This window comes from Alligator sinensis, unplaced genomic scaffold, assembly GCF_000455745.1.
Source record: "Alligator sinensis unplaced genomic scaffold, ASM45574v1 scaffold88_1, whole genome shotgun sequence".
Taxonomy (NCBI): domain Eukaryota; kingdom Metazoa; phylum Chordata; order Crocodylia; family Alligatoridae; genus Alligator; species Alligator sinensis.
The window spans coordinates 783,775-803,964 of NW_005842347.1; the positions used below are offsets into that span (position 1 = coordinate 783,775).

At 41.4% G+C, this 20,190-nt stretch overlaps 1 protein-coding gene across 1 annotated transcript in view; it reads left to right on the forward strand.

Moving 5' to 3' along the window:
* The first annotated feature begins 2,729 nt into the window (after window positions 1-2,729).
* Window positions 2,730-20,190, forward strand: part of CCDC178 (coiled-coil domain containing 178) — a 387,761-nt gene continuing 370,300 nt past the window's right edge. Inside the window, exons 1-2 of the mRNA XM_025210410.1 lie at window positions 2,730-2,756; window positions 8,946-9,094. Of these exons, the coding sequence (XP_025066195.1) occupies window positions 9,051-9,094 (44 nt within the window). The 5' untranslated portion in view covers window positions 2,730-2,756; window positions 8,946-9,050. The remainder of the gene's footprint in view (window positions 2,757-8,945; window positions 9,095-20,190) is intronic.

Consider the following 20,190-nt stretch of genomic DNA (forward strand, 5'->3'; position numbering starts at 1 on the left):
ATGCCCATTGAAAATAATTCTTAATGGAGTGATTATGAATTGATTACATTTAAATTAAAGGGCACACAATTGTCAGTCTCTCAGTAACGATAACAATTTCAAAAAAGCAAACTTTGAGAAATTATACTAGTTAATGAAGTTGACTGCACTGAAAAGCTTATGACTTGAATGAAGAGAGTTTTGGAGTATGGATCTGAAGTAAAAGGAAAAATTGTAGGGAGCTGGATAAACAGGCAATATCCTAATAAAAGGCAATTAAGGTTAAGCAGAAGGCCCATAAAGAGTGGAAAAAAATGCCGAGCAGGGAAAGGCACATAAAGATAAAGAAGTGTCAATATAAAATGAGAATTGACCAAAATCAAGTTGCATTAAGTCTTGTAGAGACATTTGAGACAGAGGCTGAAAGATACTTTAGTCATATAAATAAAAAGAGAACAAGGAAGAAATGGGACCTCTAAATCAGAGGTGACAAATATATGGGGCCAGAAGGGCCCTAGCCCTCCTTGGGAAGAGGGCTGTCACCTGAAATGCATAAAATTTTCCATATGTCCTTCATCTTAACCCCCCACTCTTCCCCTCCCCCACAGCAAAAATTAGGCACCTATGCTCTAAATCAGGGGCAGGAGATTACTTCAGGCGGAGGGCTGCTTACTGAGTTTTGGCAACCCATTGTGGGCTACATGGCAGGCAGCCAGGGGCAGATAAATATTAATTTTCTAAATATTTTAGGGGCCCTACAGGCTGGGTAGAAAGGGCTTTTTGGCTGCATCTGGCCCGCGGGCCATAGTTTGCCCACCCCTGCTCCAAATGATAGGATGGGGAAAAAGATTAAAGTTAGTTTAGGCTTTACCCTAATATTGAACATATACTATCTTGGTTTTCAATAAAAAGAATAATACTGAACATACAGACAGAAGCAAGATGACTAATAACTACATGGAAATCAAAATTACAACATTCAAAGCAGAAACAAAACTCACAGAGTTCAATTTATGCAAGTTAATGGAGCAAAACTGAAACATCTACCTCCTAGAAGTGTAGCAAGTAGCAAATACCTCCAGTAGGAAATATTTTAATAAATCTATATGGCTAAGGTAGTACCATCTGATTGGACAACAAAATGTGATACCGAAATTTAAAAAGGGAAAGAAACTATCAGGCACCTAGAGCCCCATTAGTTTGATTTCAATTGCATATATGCAAAGCTTTACAACAATTTTTGAAGGAAAAAATAATTGAAGACATCCAAATGCAAGTGCAAATGCTAAATGAAATGCATCTCTAAGTACTGTAGTTAAAAAAACTCAAAACATCCCTGCAAAATGTGAAGTGCATTTGTATTGGTTGTATGTACATTGTCACATTTTCATCTTATAAAATATGCTTGTTCTTATTTCATCTGTACTTGCTTATCAGGTGGAATTAGCAATGACTGGAAACAAGTAGGTCCACAGTAGTTTATACTAGAAAACATTCAAACATTTATTGGCATGGTTAGAGAATCCACTTTCCCTCTTCTCTTTTGCTGTTTAGTTTGTATAGTTCTGCTAGGCAACTTTGATAGCAAGTAACACAATTCATTAACAAAACAGAAATAATAAAATAGTATTTTATTCCACAGTGAAATAAGAAGCTTTGGAATGCTTTGCCAAAATATGATACATATCTATTATTTAGATTTAAACACCAACACAATGCTCTTCCATCAAATATTCTTTAAATAAAAACTCAAAAGTTTTTTTTCATTCATTCATTCAACTGTATCATAGCAATGATGTAAAAATAGTACAGTCGCTTTTAGCCAGTGAACATAAATGTTATCAAGAGTACATATTTTAGACTAATGTAGAATGTTAACTAGATTAAAGATTCATTTAGATGCTGTGGTAGAGATCTTTGATATTCAGAAAAATAATTTTACTCTTTATTGGATTTTTTCTTACTTTTCCCATGTGGGCTATTTTAATAAGAGTTCAATCTATAATGTATAATCAAGGATATATGAGCATCACTGCCTTGCATACCTGTGCATCACATATAAAACATCTTTGCACTTTATAGATAAGAGGGTCTGGGCTAGGGATAGAAGTTACACATAAACTGGTTTAAGTGATCAGAAACTGGTTTAAACCTGTAACAGAACAGAAGCTCAGTGCACATAAACTAGTTTCAAAATGGCTGAAACTGGTTTAAGATAAACCTGGTTGCATGTAGTATCAGACTTAAGTTATGTGGGTTAAATGAGTTTATGAAACTTCTGTCCCAGACCTCTTCCTGGTTCAAGTTAAACCACAGTTCCCCAGCATCCCAGCATGCTTTCCCGCCCTGGGCTGGGCTGTCTGCTCCAGAGACCAGGGTTGGCCCCACCCCTCTGCTCCCTAGCTAGAGCAGTGACGGCTAGCTGACAAGGGTGTGGGGGGATGCAGCCCAGTCTAGGGTGAGGGGGGGGCTACCCCCCCAGCAAACCTCAGTTGGGGTCTGGGGCTAGGGAAGGGGGTTAAACACCACATCCCCTGCTCTAACTTACTTCTGGCTGCAACTGTGGACTACAAAGCCCAGTGCCACATGGAAGCAGGAAGAGGAAGTGATAAGCAACTCTGCAGCATGCTGCTATTGTAAGTCTGGACTGCAAATCCCAGAGACCTTGGAGGCAGCAGGAAGAGGAAGTAAACACACAGCCAGAGAGCCATTTCTAGTGCTCCCTGGCTTCTGCCTTGAGACACTGCAGACATGTGGCTGCATTACCTGGATCAAAGGTAAATGTCTATTCACTTCTGTTTCAATTTAATATGCGCAGCTTAGACTAACCTGCAAAGACTGAATCAATGCAGCCTTGGGGTTTTTATGTGTCTGTACCTAGCTGAAGACAAGATTGCTTACAGCATTGAATAAGATATTTAATCTGCTTTCCTGTTTTAAAGTCTTCTTGAATTTAAAAGATAATTTAATTCAAAGAGAGGGGATTCATATTCATCAATTATCTCTTGAAATAATTAAAGAAAATGTTCCCCTCTTAATCCTGTTTCTGTACATTTTTAATGATAACACTGAACTTTTATTTCAACAACATAGTGAAGAAATAAAAATACAAGTTTATTTACTTATGTTCAATTTAGCTGTAAGAGCTTCTTGGCATTTTTTTATCTTAGAAAAATGGAGAGTATATTTTTTGTTAAAGGTACATTTTACAAGGTATCTGAGTTTATTGATAAAATGTTAAAAAGGGGCCATTATTTGACTGAGAAACCCTTTTCCCATCTAAAAATATTCCCTTATTTGTAATAGATAGAGTAGTGTTTTGTGGCAGGCAGGAAAATGGATCTTTAAGCACTGAGGCTTAAACATGGCTGACAGAGTCATTTGATGGTTACATGAAAGCAAGGTGAATGTCATAATAAACAGTATGGTCTCTTTACATTTCATTTATGAAATACTATATTAAATTCATGTAATCTGTTAAGTAAAATTCAAAGAATCTATGTCTGATTTTTCTCTGTGTGTTTGTCCAGATATTTATGTTCACAGGTCCTGACCCTAGCCAATTGAACCAATTGTCTCCAATGGCTCATGTATAGTAAAACAATATTATGTTGTTGTGGAGTAGACCTTCTAAAAAAAGGCAATTAAATGACACTGGATCAATAGAACAGCAAATTGTAAATGTTGCTAATGGGCAGTTTCTAGATTATGATATTCAGTATTTCTTTTTTTGCCATAGTGGGTTTTGGGGGGTTTTTGAGTAGAAGGACTGGGTCAATCTCTTAGCCAGCAAAAATTGGGGTAACTCATTATTTTTCATCATAGAAACCAAGGCTGTCCAACTTCTAAGTCATTGAGGGCCTCATGCCCTGTGGTCCAGAATGACAGGGGCCACATGCTGTGAGCCACAGGCCCCTTGCGCTATATGTAATGCAAGCATTGCACCATGCACACAGATACCCTCCCATTATAGCATGGCCATGAGCATCCCAGCACCACCTTCATGCCCCCAGCCACAAGCTCCCCACTTCATAAACACTCTGTGCCACCAGCTCCTCTGGCACCATGGGTTACATTGTGCTGCCCTGCCCTGCCCCTAGAGGTGAAGACAGAAAGTGGAAGCTGGAGGAGGAAGGAGGAGCTCAGAGACTTCAGGTTCTGCTTTAGCCAGAGAAGGGGGGAGGGCCGTGCAGGGTTTGCCAACCCTACTAATACACTTTTAGGTAAGTATAAGATTGGAGAGTAACCAGGGGTGGGTGAGTGGGGCATATGTCCCAGGCACTTTCTTAGAGGAGGCACAAAATTTCCTAGTCATGCCTCTTTATATGATTTCCTACCATTCTATAAATAAGAAACTTCTTCCAGAAACATGCTATATTCCAATTATATTATTTATGCGTTGTTTGGTACTCTCTGGGCACATCTACACAAGATGCTATGTCACCACAGCAATGCGCCACAGCAATGTAGCATCAGCAGGCACAACACGTATGTTGCCATAGCAACATGCTCCCGCACTGTAGTGCGTTGCTACGGCGACATAGTGGGTAAAAATAACTGTGTGCCACCAGCACGGTGCAGTAACAGCTGTTACTACGCCATTGTTTAGTATTTTCTAAAGGAAGGTACTGATGGCACAGTGACAATGGTACCATAGGGCACGTGTAGACGCTCCCTCTGTTTTAAATTTATTTGTACACAATATGTATTTGTATGTATTATCTTCAGATAATTTTCTTTCTTTTCAAGTAGTAGCAAATAGAAGACTTTTTTTAAAATACAAAAACAAGTTTTTGCATTACTTACAACTTCATAACAAGAATATATTTCTGTTAAATCTGAATGGTAGGAAGGCCCTGTATGTCTAGGGCCACCATACATCCCAGGTTAGCAGAGACAGTCCTGGATTTCAGAGGTCAGTCCTAGCTAGCTGATGAGAATTAAAACGAGCATCCCAGAAATGCAGGGGCATGGGGCACAGTTCAACAAGGAGGCAAAGCAAGCTGGCATGCCAGGCAGACAGGATGTCTCAGGTTTCCTTATGGTCAGCCTATGTACATCTCACTGTACCATACGTTATGCTACCTTACCAGATGTTTATCAAAAACCACTCAATCTGATTCAGCTTGTACAAATAGTCTTTCTAGAGACTTATGGGAATCAATATAAATTGACTAGGCATAGAAGGCCATAAGATAACTATATAAAACTGCTATTACAGAGAGATATAGCAGAAAACACAGTATTTACAGTGGAAGGTAGACTATCTGTCTAAACACCTCTCTGCTAGCCACAATATGCTGGAAATGAACATACCTACATTTATACTTTGTGAGAAGATATAGTCGACTCTAATGCATAGATAAAAGTCTAGGCTGCCAAGATACTTCATCTGAGCATTACATTTGATTGTGTTGAGTAAAGAGACTACTAGCCATAGAAGATAGCTAGCTGCTGTCCTAAGTAGGTCTGTATTGTTCATTTGGTTTGGAAATCAAAATTAAAAACAGGAATAGAAGGAATGGCTCAGATCAAACCAAAGTTGATGTTTTTTTTTTTTAATTTTTATGACCAAAGTAGAAAACTAAAATATTTCACTTCATGTCTACAAAACCATCCCATTCAGCCTGTAACAAAATTATATTTTTGGTAAATGTACTATTGCCCTCTCATCCCCTCCCCCTCACTCCCAAATCTACCTGCTCTATTTTGGAGCCCCTCCCCATTAGTAATGTGTCTGACCTGACTTATGTAAATATTTATTAAAGTAAATGTTATGTAAATACTTAAGAAAGGTTTTCACATAAAAAAATGCAGATTTAGTTGTATTTAACCTGCCTAGGTGAGTTGTTATTTTCATTTTTCATCTTTACAGTATGACATCAAAGAACAAATCGTTTGGTAGGACAGTTAAATTTTATTAAGTTGCAAAGCCAAAAAACTAAAATCAAATCAATAAACAGAAAATCTATTTTGAGAACTTTTCTGTGACACTTTTGCTAGAAACAGCACTTCAGAATAATAAGATTTTGGACAAATGTATATTTTAGCTGCTTTGAAAGGGAAGGGATAACTGCTACCTTGCAGTTACATTAGCTGTTACAGCTAACTGTTACATCTGCATTATGCTGTAGCAATACAAGTTAGTTAAATTGTGATAATTTTAACTTGAATGAAAAAGGATTAAAGTTGTAGCAGTTTTTCTATATATGTATCACTATAGAATTATGCAGATGGTAACAGTTGCAGCGTAACAGTTTATATCAGTTTCCGTTCCTATCAATCTAATAATTGCTTCATCTGTCAGTACTGTAAGACTCCTCAGTACTGCTAAGTTTGACTATGGCCCAATAAACCATTATTCATCAGGGCCAGGCAGATATAACAGTTCTTAAGCCATACTCATGTTTCTTGTGACTCACCTCCTATAAAGTAAGTCTGTTGTTACAAATGCAGATTAAACACCCCTGGTATTCTCCCATGTCAGAAGAACCCTAATGTAGTTGAATTTAAGTCTGCTTTGTATAGCTAAAATGGTAGAAAGTGGACTTTATTAAGTAAATCTAGGGCCCCTGCCATATGTTATAGAGTCATAGAGAAGCAGGGTTGGAAGGGACCTCCAGAGGTCATCTAGTGCAACCACCCTGCCTGAGGTAGGATCATTCCTATCCAAACCATCCCATACAACCATAATCTAAACTCTACATAAGACTATGTTCAACCCTGGCACAACACAGACTTTACACCCTAACCTGTCACAGGTAAAGCAGGGAAACCACGGCAGCCAACATCCTGCTTCTATGAAATGTTGTCAATATATGCTCAAGAGGTTAATTTAACTGTACAGTGGGATCTGAGAATTTTATCCCAGATCCCAAAAATTGTGCCTCTTGCCATTCTGGATGTTCAAGGTCTGGCATGGCAGGATGCTCAGTTTTGGGCAAATCCCATCACATGTCTGCCAGTGCTTGGAAAACTTGGGGAGTTGCTCCTCAATGCTGGGCTACTCTCATATCCTTTAAAGTTATCAGAGAGCCTTGTAATGAAGACCAGCTCCCCGATGCTGAAGAGCTTGCACATCCATTTAAAGTTTCCCTTGAACATGCCAGTGGGGAGCCTGAGATCAGGGAGCTGCTTTCTGATCTTGGGCTCTCCATGTGCCAGACTGTTCAAAGGGTGCAAATGCAGCTGGGCTGCACACACAGCTTTCAAAGGTCCAGACACACAGGGAGCCTGGGATCAGTGAGAAGCTCCCCAGTCTTAGGCTTCCCACTGTTCTGAGTGGCTCCTCAGTTCACCCAGCCTCCTTGCACACCCTTTCAACTGAGTGACATGCCAGATGTTAAAATTATCCCAGGATGCTTCTGCATCAAAAAGAAGTTGCTTGTCTGAGGTAGATTTGTAAACTTTGTTGTGGGTTCACCATTTTTATCATGGGATAACTTGACTGAACATCTGACATGTTACAAAAGATTGTTACCTTTGGAGGGACCTAGCTCATATTGCGATATTTCTGGATACTTGATAAGTCATCGGCGTATCAATTCACCTTCAGAAAAAATCTTTATAATCCTTAAAGCCTAAAAATGTATTTGAGTTTAAATGAATATGTATTCTGAAAGTATGCAAAACTGGTACACTGCTAATCAAACACTTCTTGTGTCTACTGAGTCATATGGAATGCTTAAACTGACAAAAACTTTTTTTTATCCCTATTAGTATTGCAGAGTGATCTGGATCATCTTCTTTATATAATCAACAGTTCTCTTGGGAACATATTATGGTTGGTTGCACTTTGCACATATGTAACTGAGAATACAGCTTGGTCTTTAGAAAACCTTGATTATTGGTGATGAAGTGTAGGGACATCTTAGGTTACTAACCTCTGACAGACAGCAGTTTTTGTCATACACATAAAGTACGCTGGGCCAGATTCTACGCTCTTTTTTTTCTGAAAGGTGCAGCACAGAGGTATAACCCAAACATAAGGAGTTTTATAGCACTTCTGTGATACCCAGGCTCCAAACTGATCTGAGTCTTAAAATGTACTCAGCCTTACAGACCGCTAATGTGCATGAGTTGCCTTTTCCGTATTGTCTTTACATAGGTTTCAGTATTCCACTCATCACTGTAATGTCTAATGTCTAGATCCACAGAAGTATTTAGGAGCCTAACTTCCAGTGAAAGTAACTGAGAGTATGGCCCCTAAATGTGTTTAGATCTGGACCTCAGATACCACATTGGTGAGTTCAGGATGAGATTTCCTGGGTAAACTAAAAAACTGGTGATCTGTAAAAAGCATGGACATCACAAATGCTGAACAGTTTCTTGCCCTGGTTATGTAAGCATAGCTCTATAATTGTTAGAATACCCCCTCCCCCTAAAATTTAAATCTAAATATCTATCTACATGCATGTATGTAAATCACTATATGCTCATTCTTTCTCTCATTTAATTGGAATTGAACAAATAGGTATAGAAAAGGGTCCAAAGTCTGAAAATATTTAGCAGAAGACTAACCTTAATGATATCCTAAAAAGCATTTATACCAGGCTTCAGTTACTTCAGCTAAAATTTAATCAAGGAGATTAATGAATATTTAAACAAACCATTCAAGTTTTATTCTGCTTCATGAATAAATTGTGATGTTAACTACAAAAGACACTCAACCTTTGGGTAAATCTAAGTTTTATTAACACCATAAAAATGACAAATTGAGCAGGTACCTGGAAGCTAAATGATTTTTTTAAATTGTGTAAGCAAATTGTATTATTGAGGGGAAATACATAACTTCCATGATGATAGTTAAAAGATTACATTTGCCATCCTCCTCTTTGCCTTATAATCGTTGCCAAGAGAAACAAGAAGGCATATATGGAAACACCTAACATATCAAGTATCATTGCAACTTGTCACAGAAAAGCTCCTTTCATTTCTTTAGCTCTTGATCTTTTCCTATTGTCCAGGAAGAACTTGACAATCATGTATTACCAATGAAGTATTGACAAATCCAAAGGAATGACGATTTACAGAGGTGGGGACTTCAGGAACTAAAAATAGCCAAAAGAGCAATGAAGAATTATCCACATCCTTTTTACAGCCAGTCTTGTTTAAGGTAAATAGCATTCTTTAGTCTTGTTTAAGACAAATAGCTTTTATGTCAGTATTTGTAAATTGTTAAGCAAAGCATATAATACAGCTAAGCATATAATAACAGCGAAGAACATGGCATGGCATGTACTGTCAGCTGTTTCTGAGGGTTGTCCAAATATGGAGACTGTCATCACCCCAAAAAAGAGTTATTTATCCAGAGAGATGTGCCTTAATGAAATATTTCATTGAAGGCAGAGTACAGGTACTCCCACCTCATTCTGTGGTTTTGATTTGAATCAATTTACTGATGTAAAAAACTGTTTCTGGTGGAAGGAAGGATAGATTTGCACCTAAATCAGAGATGTGTAAGCTTTCTTAAGCAGCAGCTTACTTCATCAGATGCTAGGCATCTGACTTCAGACTAAAATGGCTAACTACCTCTTTCAAACTATTTCTGTCTCATTTACCCTAAAGTTATCTTGTTAAGTTGGCTCTTTGGATATAAAAAATCACTTTTCTCAATGGACACACAAAGGTCTAAACCTCACCAATGTGAGGAAAAAGAGTGCTAGATAAAAACTCAAGGCAAGAAGCACTGAGCAGACAAGAAACACAGAGGAAGTTGATTCTTCATTAACGGATGAGCTGCCACTTGGCCAAAAAGTTTTCTTAACCTAATAGAGCTAAACGACTTAAACAACAGGGAAGTAAAGAATAATTAAGGATTAGATGTAAACCCAGGTCATTTTGTTGTTGAGATCAGTATTATTTATTTTATGTCCTATAAAGTACTTGGGCATGAAGAAGGTTTGAAATGTATTACCTTGTAGCATGGAAGAGCATCTCTAGATTTAACTTCATTTGAATCTCGCTAACTCTACTTACACTTGAGTGCAACTGCCTTTCTCACTAGCTCATGCCTTGTCCAAAAGCTCTCGGGGATGAAGCCTGAATGATAAGGACTCACAGCAAGATTTGGAGCTGGATTAGAGAACAGGAACTTAGTCCTATAAAATAAAGCCCCTTCTAATTGTTGCCATTGGATTTATGATGGACAGACCCAAATGCTCAGACTGACCATGACCTTTCCATTTGATAATAGGCAAATTTGATTGATACACAGTGATAGCAGATAAGAATAATGCAAACAATCCTATATCTACCACTCCTAGAGCTGCACAGAGTCCAGGTACATCTGGCTAGTACTCAAGCTTCACTCTGAGGTTCTCTCTTAAATGCCAGATGTCAGCAGCCTGGAGGTTCGAGGCTGAGGCCAACCCTCCCAGTGGGGTGGGTGAGACAGGCTGGTAGTGTGTCTGTGATGGCCTCAGGTTCCACTTTTGGGGACCGTTTTCTGCTCTGAAACCCCTCCTTTTGTATTCTTTCCCCGTCCTGATGACTCTTCATCTCTGGGCACTGCTGATTCCCCTCTATTCAGCACTGGTGAGGCCACACACGGAGTATTATGTTCAGTTTTGGGCCCCTCAATACAGACAGGATGTGGACAAATTGAACAGAGTCCAGCAGAAGCCAACAAAAATGGTGGAGGGACTGGGGGACATGACTTAGGAGGACAGGCTGAGGGAACTGGGCTTATTTAGTCTAGAGAAGAGAAGACTGAGGGGATTTAATAGCAGCCTTCAACTACCTGAAGTCAGATTCAAAAAAGCATGGAGCTAGACTATTCTCAGTGGTGGCAAATGACAGAACAAGGAGCAACAGTCTCAAGTTGCAGGAAGGTAAGTTTAGGTTAACATCACAATTTATTCATGAAGCAGAATAAAACTTGAATGGTTTGTTTAAATATTCATTAGGAAGAATTTTCTCACTAGGAGGGTAGTAAAACATTGGAACAGGTTGCCCAGAGAGATGATGGAAGCTCCATCCTTGGATGATTTCAAAACCTGGCTAGACAAAGCTTTGGCTGGGATGATCTAGTTGGGGAAGGTCCTGCTTCAAGCAGGGATTGGACTAGATGACCTCCTGAGGTTCCTTCCAATGCTAACTTTCTATGATTATGATTTGTCTACCTGTGGTCATCATACTGTCCACATTCTGTCCTGTCATCATATTCCTTTGTTTCGCAAACCCATCACAACCATGCACCATGTCATGGGAGACTTCAGCTACTCTGACATCTCATGGGATGAGCACTTGGCCAAATCTGAATGGTCGCAAAGCTCCCTCATGTTCATGGATGAGCTCTACCTGACTCAAGAAGTCTATGGAGCAACAAGAGGCAAAGCGCTGCTTGACCTGGTATAGCAAAGGGAGATGATCTAATCAGTGACCTAATGATCGAAGGGAAACTGGGAGACAGTGACCAGGAGCTGATCACTTTCACTATCCACTGCAAAGCTGGTAAGTCAGTCAGCAATGCAGAAGTCCTTGACTTCAGGAAAGCTGACTTTGACAAGCTCCGTAGGCTTGTTGGCAAAGCCCTAAGGGATCACGACTTGAAGGGGATGGGAGTTCAGTATGAGTGGTTGCTCCTCAAGGGAGTGATCCTGAAAGCACAAGCAATGTCTATCCCATCTTGAAGGAAAGGTACAGCAGTCCCCTTGGCTCTTCAGGGAACTTGTGGACCTCCTGTGTCTAAAAAGAAAGACCTATAAAGGATGGAAGACTGGAATCACCTCAAAGGAGGAGTATTCTGCACTGGTCCTGTAGGGAGTGAATCAGGAAAGCCAAGGCTGCAACTGAACTCCAACTGGCTACACATATTAAAGACAACAAAAAGTCCTTTTTTGGATATGTGGGGAGTCGGAAGAAATGCAAGGGTAACATCGGATGCCTGCTAAGCCAAATGGAACAACTGACAAGCGACACCCAGGAGAAAAACAACCTGCTTAATGGGTATTTTGCGTCGTTTTTTCATGAGCCCCAAGGGACCGCCCTGCTCAACATGGTATAGGCCAGCCAGGGTGAGGGAGAATTGTTACTTTACATCACTATAGACCATGTGAAGGAACACCTTGAGAGGCTGGACACCTTCAAGTCAGCTGGGTCAGATTACACCCCAAGGTACTTAAGGAGCTGGCAGGCTTCATAGCTCAGCCACTGGAATGGATCTTCGAGAACTTGTGGCACTTAGGTGAAGTGCCCAAAGATTGGAAGAAGGCCAATGTGGTGCCTATCTTCAAGAAAGGGAGGAAAGTAGATCCAGGGAACTACAGGCCTATCAGCCTGACCTCTATCCCGGGGAAGATCTTGGAAAAAATTATCAAAGAAACCATTCTTGACAAACTGGCTGATGGCAACATCCTGAGGGACAGCCAGCACAGGTTTGTTGTGGGTAGGTCTTGCCTGACCAATCTCATCTCCTTCTATGCCCAGGTGATATATCACGTGGACACGGGAGAAGACATTGTCATCATATATCTGGACTTTAAAAAAGCCTTTGATCTGGTGTTCCATGATCTCCTCATGGAAAAATTGGCCAACTGCAGCCTCAGCCACATCACGGACCGATGGCTGGGGAATTGGCTCTGTGGTCAGACCCAGAGAGTGGTAGTAGATGGAAGTAAGTAATTGTGGTGTGCCATGACCAGTGGGGTCCCCCAAAGCTCCGTCCTTGGGCCTATACTCTTTATCATCTTTATTAACTATGTAGACCTTGGTATCAGAAATGGACTGGCCAAGTTCGCCAATGACACCAAATTTTGGGGTAAAGCATCCACACCTAAGGATAGGCTGGTGATCCAGGCCAATCTCAACAGGCTCAGAAAATGGGTAGATGAAAACCTGATGGCGTTCAATACCAAAAAAGGCAAGGTACTCCACCTTGGGGAAAAAAACCCCTCAGCACGCTTATAGGCTCGGCAGTGCTACGCCTGCTAGCACCACAGCTGAAAGGAACTTGGGGGTCATGACTGACCACAAGATGAATATGAGCCACCAATGCAATGTTACAGATGGTAAAGTGAGCAAAACTCTGCCTTGCATCCATAGATGCTTCTCAAGCAACTCCCAGGATGTCATCTTCCCACTGTACTTGGCCTTGGTGAGGCCGCAGCTGGAGTACTGTATCCAATTCTGGGCTCCACAATTTAAAAAGGATGTGGAGAAGCTTGAGAGAGTCCAGAGGAGAGCCACGTGTATGATCAGAGGGCAGGAGAAGAGGCCCTGTAATGAAAGACTGAGAGCCATGGGACTCTTCAGCCTGGAAAAGTGCAGACTCAAGGGGGACCTGGTGGCTGCCTATAAGTATATAAGGGGTGTACATCCAGAATCTGGGTGAACAGAGATCTGGGTTCAGAGTGCCCCAAGGGATGACAAGGTCAAACGATCACAAATTCCTCCAAGACCATTTCAGGCTGGCTATAAGGAAAAACTAATTTACTGTCCAAGCCCCTAAAGCCTAGAATAGACTGAACTCTTTTAAGAAACATTTGGACATCTATCTTGCTGGGATCCTTTGACCCCAGCTGACTTCCTGCCCCTGGGCCAGGGGGATGGACTCGATGATCTTCCGAGGTCCCTTCCAGCCCTAATGTCTATGACATCTATGAAATCTATGATATACACACATCCTAATTTGGACTTTATCAGTCTTTTCCTAATTTGGTCTGTTCCCAAAAACTGGAAATTTCAAGGGCTGTGCAGTTGGGCACTATGACCTAATGCCACCTTATCTCATGTTATGGAACACTGTGGTACATGACTTGTCTTCAATTTCCCAGCCTGCATGTCTGCTTGCTACTTGCCTGTCAGATGCAGTGGGTCTTGAGGAAACTGTCACAAACAGGCATTTAGAAATCCATTAACCCTCGCCCTTCCCCTGGACCATTGTCCTAATGCATATCTACTTTATCTACAAGCCAATTCCCAAAAGCAAACCTCTAAGTACTATTTTCTAGTCATCACTAATGATGAATGAAGGGAAGGATTGTCTTCTTCTGAAATAGGGCTGCCCAACTTCTTGACAATGAATTATGACATTGTGGCAGTTTATTTGGGGGCCAGGTGGCAAATAATGTCATGAGATATGTGTGAATCAAACAATAAAATAATAATTAATTACTAAAATAACTATATTTGGCTTTTCTAGAGCACATTTCACCCCAGCCTCACTGCTTCTGGATTCTACAAATGGAGAACCTGTTGTGTTTGTGCTATTAACATAATGGTGAGCGGAGAGAACTCGTTGCATTACTGACCCCAGCAGCAATGCAGGTTTTTAGAACTAAGGGGACAGGCTGCTGTTGCATTCACCTCAACCCCTAGCTATCCCTGCCATAGGGGTTGGGCTTGGACATGGTCCCTTGTCACCTTGACACTTTGGTTGCTGAAGAGGTTGACATGTACCACTTACTGCAGTTGAAGGAGAAATGGGTATTGTTGAAATGGGTATTGTCTGTATGGCACAAGGCACCCTCATGCTAACTGTGCATGCACTAGTTCCAGAATGCTAAGCAATATAAATGAATTTGTGTATCACTGCACCTGGATGATAAACCAAGCTAATTAGCCTGGGTCTTGTGCTTTTTGTACAGTTCTGGACCTGGCACGTACAAGAGTGAGCCTAGGGAATCTGTGTATGGCACTGCTTTGTGCTACATAGACATAGCCTTCTGTGATGACTGTAGGTGTTGTAGGGCTTGCTGCCACTGCCCTTAGCTCATTTTCCTACAGGCAGTGACAGGGTGGACCTTGGCTTCAGATCACCTGGTCTGCCACGAAGTTGGTCTTATGTTTCTCGCCTTCTATGACTTTGATATTTTATTGCTAGGAGGCAATGCCCAAGGTGATCCTACCCAGTCTCACTCCCTGTTTTCTTCTGTGGGCCTCCAAACCCCCCCTTTACCCCCCCCTAGCCTCTCCAGATGGCACTCATAGTTCTCTGCAGCCAGATCTTAATGCTGCCTGTTGGTCTATTGTTCCACCCTCAGCCACCAGGGTGACCGTCGGCTTTAGTTGGGCGCATACCCTTCCAGGACTGGCCTTGGACTGCACTCCAATATCCAAAAAAAAAAAAAAAAAGAGAAAGCAAAACCCAACTGCTCTCAGTCTCTTTGTCTGACTCAGTCCATGTCCCCTTCACCTGGAGTCAGGCTCTCATGTGCAAATCACAACAAAAAAAAGCAGTTAATCCAGTCACTGCCCTGGCTTACTCATGAGCATTCACAGTCCAAATGGGATCTTTCCCATGTGCAGTGAGGCTCTAACCTGAAAACAGCAATTCTTCTGGCATCTCCCCCAGATCCTCAGCAGTCACTCTGGTCCAGGGATTATCAGAAGCCTTGTGTGTGCAGGCCTCTGCCTGCCTCCTTCTCAGAGTCACACCTGCAGCCTTTCTCCTGCAGGTTTTGCAACACTTGCCTGTCCGGACACTCAGCCATTCCTCTCTCTGCGGCTTGCAGGGAATTGACCTCCCTCTGTCCCTCTCCAGGGCTAGAAATACCTCTGAGCAGCCTCCCTCCTCCAATCTGGAGCAAGACGCTACTCTGGAAGTGTGGTGATTGCTTCTCTTCCTTTCCGGTCTCCAGGTGCAGCCCTGCTGGCCCTCCATGCTGTAAGTGTTGCTTGCTTTCACTTTCCCTGTCTGTTGCTGCTGGCTGCTTTTCTTCTCCTGACCTCCCCTGCCCAGCATGTAAGGCTCCTCAGGGCTTTTGTTTACTCTCTCTCACTCCTTCACACCTTTGTAGACCTCAGAGTCTGGATAAATAAAGTAACTTATCAGACCATCAGTCTGCTCACAGGCAATCAGTCAGTCAGCCCTGAACTAGAAAATATAGTTGACTCATAACTGAGTTAGAAAACAGTTGCCTGGGAGGCAGAAAGGGAGTAGAGGTTTTAAACACGGGTAGAAACATCTGAACTGGGAAAGTAGTTAGCAGAGGTATAGCTGGGCAGTTTGAACCTTGGATGCCAGCAGTGTACAGGACACCGACAGTGGTTGGGCTGTTGGTGGCAGTAGTTGCAGCTGCTATTTTTGTACCCTCCCAATTTGGTGCTTGGGTTGGGGCCCAGCTCAACCCCCACCCATAGTTAGGCTACTAGCAGAGAGCTGACTGATAAATCAGTTTAGGAGTGTTTAGTGAACCTAATAAAAACTGGTCTTTTTTTAAGTTCAATTGATTAAAAGATTAAAATATTAAACTTAATGTGCATTTTTTTGTGAAAATACTAATTTTTAATGGAATTAACTTTCTTAATTAAAGTTTGGTTTAAAAAATTGAAATTTTTAAGTTTCACTTTGGATTTTTGTTATGCTTTGACTTGAAATAAATACTTTTTCATGTGTAATGAGGAGGAAGTAAGAAGTATACAATGTATGGGTACTCTGTTATCTTTTCCTGTGTGTGGGGCGGGGGAGTAACAGAATTAAAAAGCAGTGGGGGAAAACACTCTAATATTTTAATTTTGTCATTGGAAAAAGTCAAATTGTTACTTTAACTCACTTAAAATCAAGTTAAAAAGTGACAATGATAAATAAGCCTGGCCTACATTAAAAAGTACTTATTATCATAGCTATATCAGGTAAAAATATTATTTTAGTTTTTCTGATACATCTATGCCAGTAAGATCCAGTTAGATTGAGGTAATTGTGCTTGTATCAGTATTTCTTATGCTAGTTCTCTGAAAAGCTAGTTCTCAGCAAAAGCTATACAGCTATAAGCACTTTAATACTGATATAAGTGTGTCTTTGCTAGAAGGATTTTGCCAGTATAGCTATATCAGCATAATTATACCAGTAAAACCCTCCTAGTATACACTTTTAACACTTCATCTCAGGGTGGAAATACTGCATTCTCTCACTTTTTAACTGATTTCATTTTACTTTCCCCTTATTTTACTAATAGGAAAAGAGTAAAAGACTTCAAAGAACGTGAACATTTCCCAAAATTCAAAATATAGTTTTGGCATTAGAATTGGTTATGTTCTTTTCCAAATTATTTTCATTTTTTAAATTGTTTGGAAAAAAAATAAAACTTACCCCATAAATGATTCTCCAAAGAGTTTTTTTTACCATATCCCATTTTTATTAAAATGTTTTGAAGAAATTTCCACCAACTGTCAAATTAAGGACTTTTAATTTGCTTTTTCTGTATATGCTGTAGTTAATGCAATTCTTGATAGCCTTTGTTAGATAATTATAAAAAATAAATCACTTTTGTAATAAAAACTTCATGTCTATGCAGCTACCATTTCCTGTGGTCATTCCTGGTAATGGTGGTATAGCATGTGTAACAAGGATTTAAAAGCTGTCAAAAGTAGTTAGAGATGGTGAAACAAAGCCATCTTTACTTTCCTAGAGTTTTGTAGGTTAATTTCCAAATTGCTCATCTTGCCACTTTTGGCACCTAACAGCAGGCAGAGACATATTAAAGATAGGATGCTTTCTCTCCATGTTAAGTTCTTCAAATAGGAAACAGAAACCAGAGAACATGAGTATAAAGTTTGGCAAGACATGAGCAGCTTTATCCCAGCTGGAAAGATTGCATTCATTATCAACGAGTGTACATTTTGGCAAGAAGTAAGACACAAGGTGTCTTACTTTTTTACTTTAAAGCTCCCCGGTGCCTAGAATTGCAAATCTGCACGTGTTCAGAACTTTCCCCATCTTGACAAGGTTGAGCAGCTCTGTGCCTAGCTCCCACCTAAACCCAACTGGTATTAAGAAATTAGGCATAATTCTACTAAGGTCCCTGAAGACCTCAGTCTGTAGGCATTCTTACAGTATGTGCTATACACTTAGAAATAGAGTTGGGAACTTCATAAAATGCAGCTGTAGTCACCATTTTTGTTTTAAGAAAAAAAAGCAGGGTGCTGTCACCTTGTACAGTAATATCCTAGTAGTTAGAGCACTTGACTACGACGTAGGGAATCCAGGTCCAAATCTTACCTCTGCCAGAAGTGTTATAAATGCACATCTCTCAGTTCCCAGGTGAGTTTCCTAACCTATTAAGCTATAGCTTCTTGTGTGTGCGACTCTTCTTTGCCCTTTCAGAAATGAATTCAAATTTATTTGGGCAGGAGAGAGAGCATAACCCTGGAACCTAGTGGTTAGAGCATTTGTAATTGGAAAAGGCTATGTTATAGTCACAACTTCTAAGACTGCTCTCTAAGACAGCATAAGACTTCCCTACCCCAGGTTATTTTTTTTCTGCTCAGTAGCAGTGTTTCATCAGTAGGAGTGGCCACATAATATATGCTATAACCTATTGGTTAGAACACTCTTCTGGAGGTGTGAAATGTAGGCTTGAATTGCATGACGATGTGAAGCACCTTGAACTTGGGTGAGTGCTCTGTCTATATGAAAAATACCTCCTCTTCCAGCCATGACTTAAAAGAATAGTGAAATATGCTCAGTTCTCTGAAACAGTGGACACGAGAACCTGTTTGCAGGAAAGAGTTCTGGGTTATGGATCCTGAATAGGGGACAGCATCTTGTGACTCTATGATTGAGGGGTGGGGTTGTAAACTCACACTTGTCCTGATAATTTCTGACTGGCTAGCTCAAGGCAACTGCAGGCTGACCTTGTTGATTTTAAGTGGCTCTCTGGTTCAACATGGACTTAACTGTCCCCATACACTGTATATGGAGCTTAAGAGCACATCCACACAGGCGCGTGTGCGTCTTGCAGCATCTCAAAGCCCTTTGAGATGCTGCAAGAGGCATCTGCAGTAATGAAAAAACGTTCCCCATGCTGCAAATGTGTGGCATGGGGGCAAAATTAGACTCCTGGATATCCAGGGGTCAAATAAAACTGCGGGGGGAGTGGGGTAGAAAGCAGGACAGGGCACGGTCCTACTGAGGCAACCAGAGGCTTGATCCTCCACAGAGATGCTCTGGTAGCCAGCCAGAGCATCTCTATGGCTGGTCCTCGCCTCGTCCTCGCTGGTCCTCGATGCTGAAGCACGCTGTCTGCCCATGCAGGGAGCTGGACCCGAGCTCCTGCTGGTAATTGGGGGGGAGGCCTAGAGGAGCGGGGAAGGGACTATGGGGGGACCCCTGCCAACCCTGCCCACTCCCCTAGCCCCCCCATTGCTGCGGTGCCTGGCCCCACCCCACGCCTGTTTCCCGAACCTCCCCGATGGCTGCCCTGCCCAGTCTCATCTCCCGCCTGCCCCCCTGAGCTCCCCCAATCACTACCTCACCTGGCCCCATCCCCTGCCTCTCTCCCAAATGGCACAATTTGCCCTACACCAAAGCGCACGTCTGGGCACATGTACTGAGGCAAAAAGTCCAGGCTCAAATTTGCATTGCTTCTATTTATGCAGCTGCAAGTGCACGTGTTTGCATGTGTGGATGTGCCACAAGTGTCTAATATAATCTTTTGGTTGCCATTCTGGGGCAACTGTCTATGTTTAGGTATTGTGGTATATAAAGTTTAGGCCTTGTATCCTTTGTTGATTCTGGACCTAAATGTTGGCAGGATTGGGACTTGGACTTGTTCTATGGTTAAAAAAAAAAACCCAACTGTTTTCCAGTATGTGTATAGCTTATTCCTTTTCTTACAGTCCAGTGATCAAATTCTTGTGAGCAGATGCAATTAATTTATATATTTGAAATAATTCAGATTTCTGTGATGCAGAGAAAAGAGAATAGATCAACTGCAAAAGGTAATTGTTTTTATATTAGATGTTTAGAATTTAGAAGATCCTTTTAACCCTGATTTGCTGCATCTTACGTCTATTCATAAAACATTAAATTAGGCCTACTATAAATATTTTTGGTGGGAAAACAGGTGAATTTGAACATGGGATTTAGGATTCATACTCATAGATTTCATAGACATTAGGGCTGGAAGGGACCTCGGAAGATCATTGAGTCCAGCCCCCTGCCCAAAGGGCAGGAAGTCAGCTGGGGTCATAGGATCCCAGCAAGATAAGCATCCAGTTTGCTCTTGAACGTGTTCAATGTAGGCGCTTGAACCACCTCCGGTGGCAGGCTGTTCCAGAACTTGGGGGCTCGGACAGTAAAGAAATTCTTCCTTATGTCCAGCCTGAAATGGTCTTGTAGTAGTTTATGACCATTCGACCTCGTCGTCATCCCTTGGAGCGCTCTGGTGAACAAACGTTCCCCCAGATCCTGGTGGTCACCCCTGATAAACTTATAGGTGGCCATCAGATCACCCTTGAGCCTGCGCTTTTCCAGGCTAAAGAGCCCCA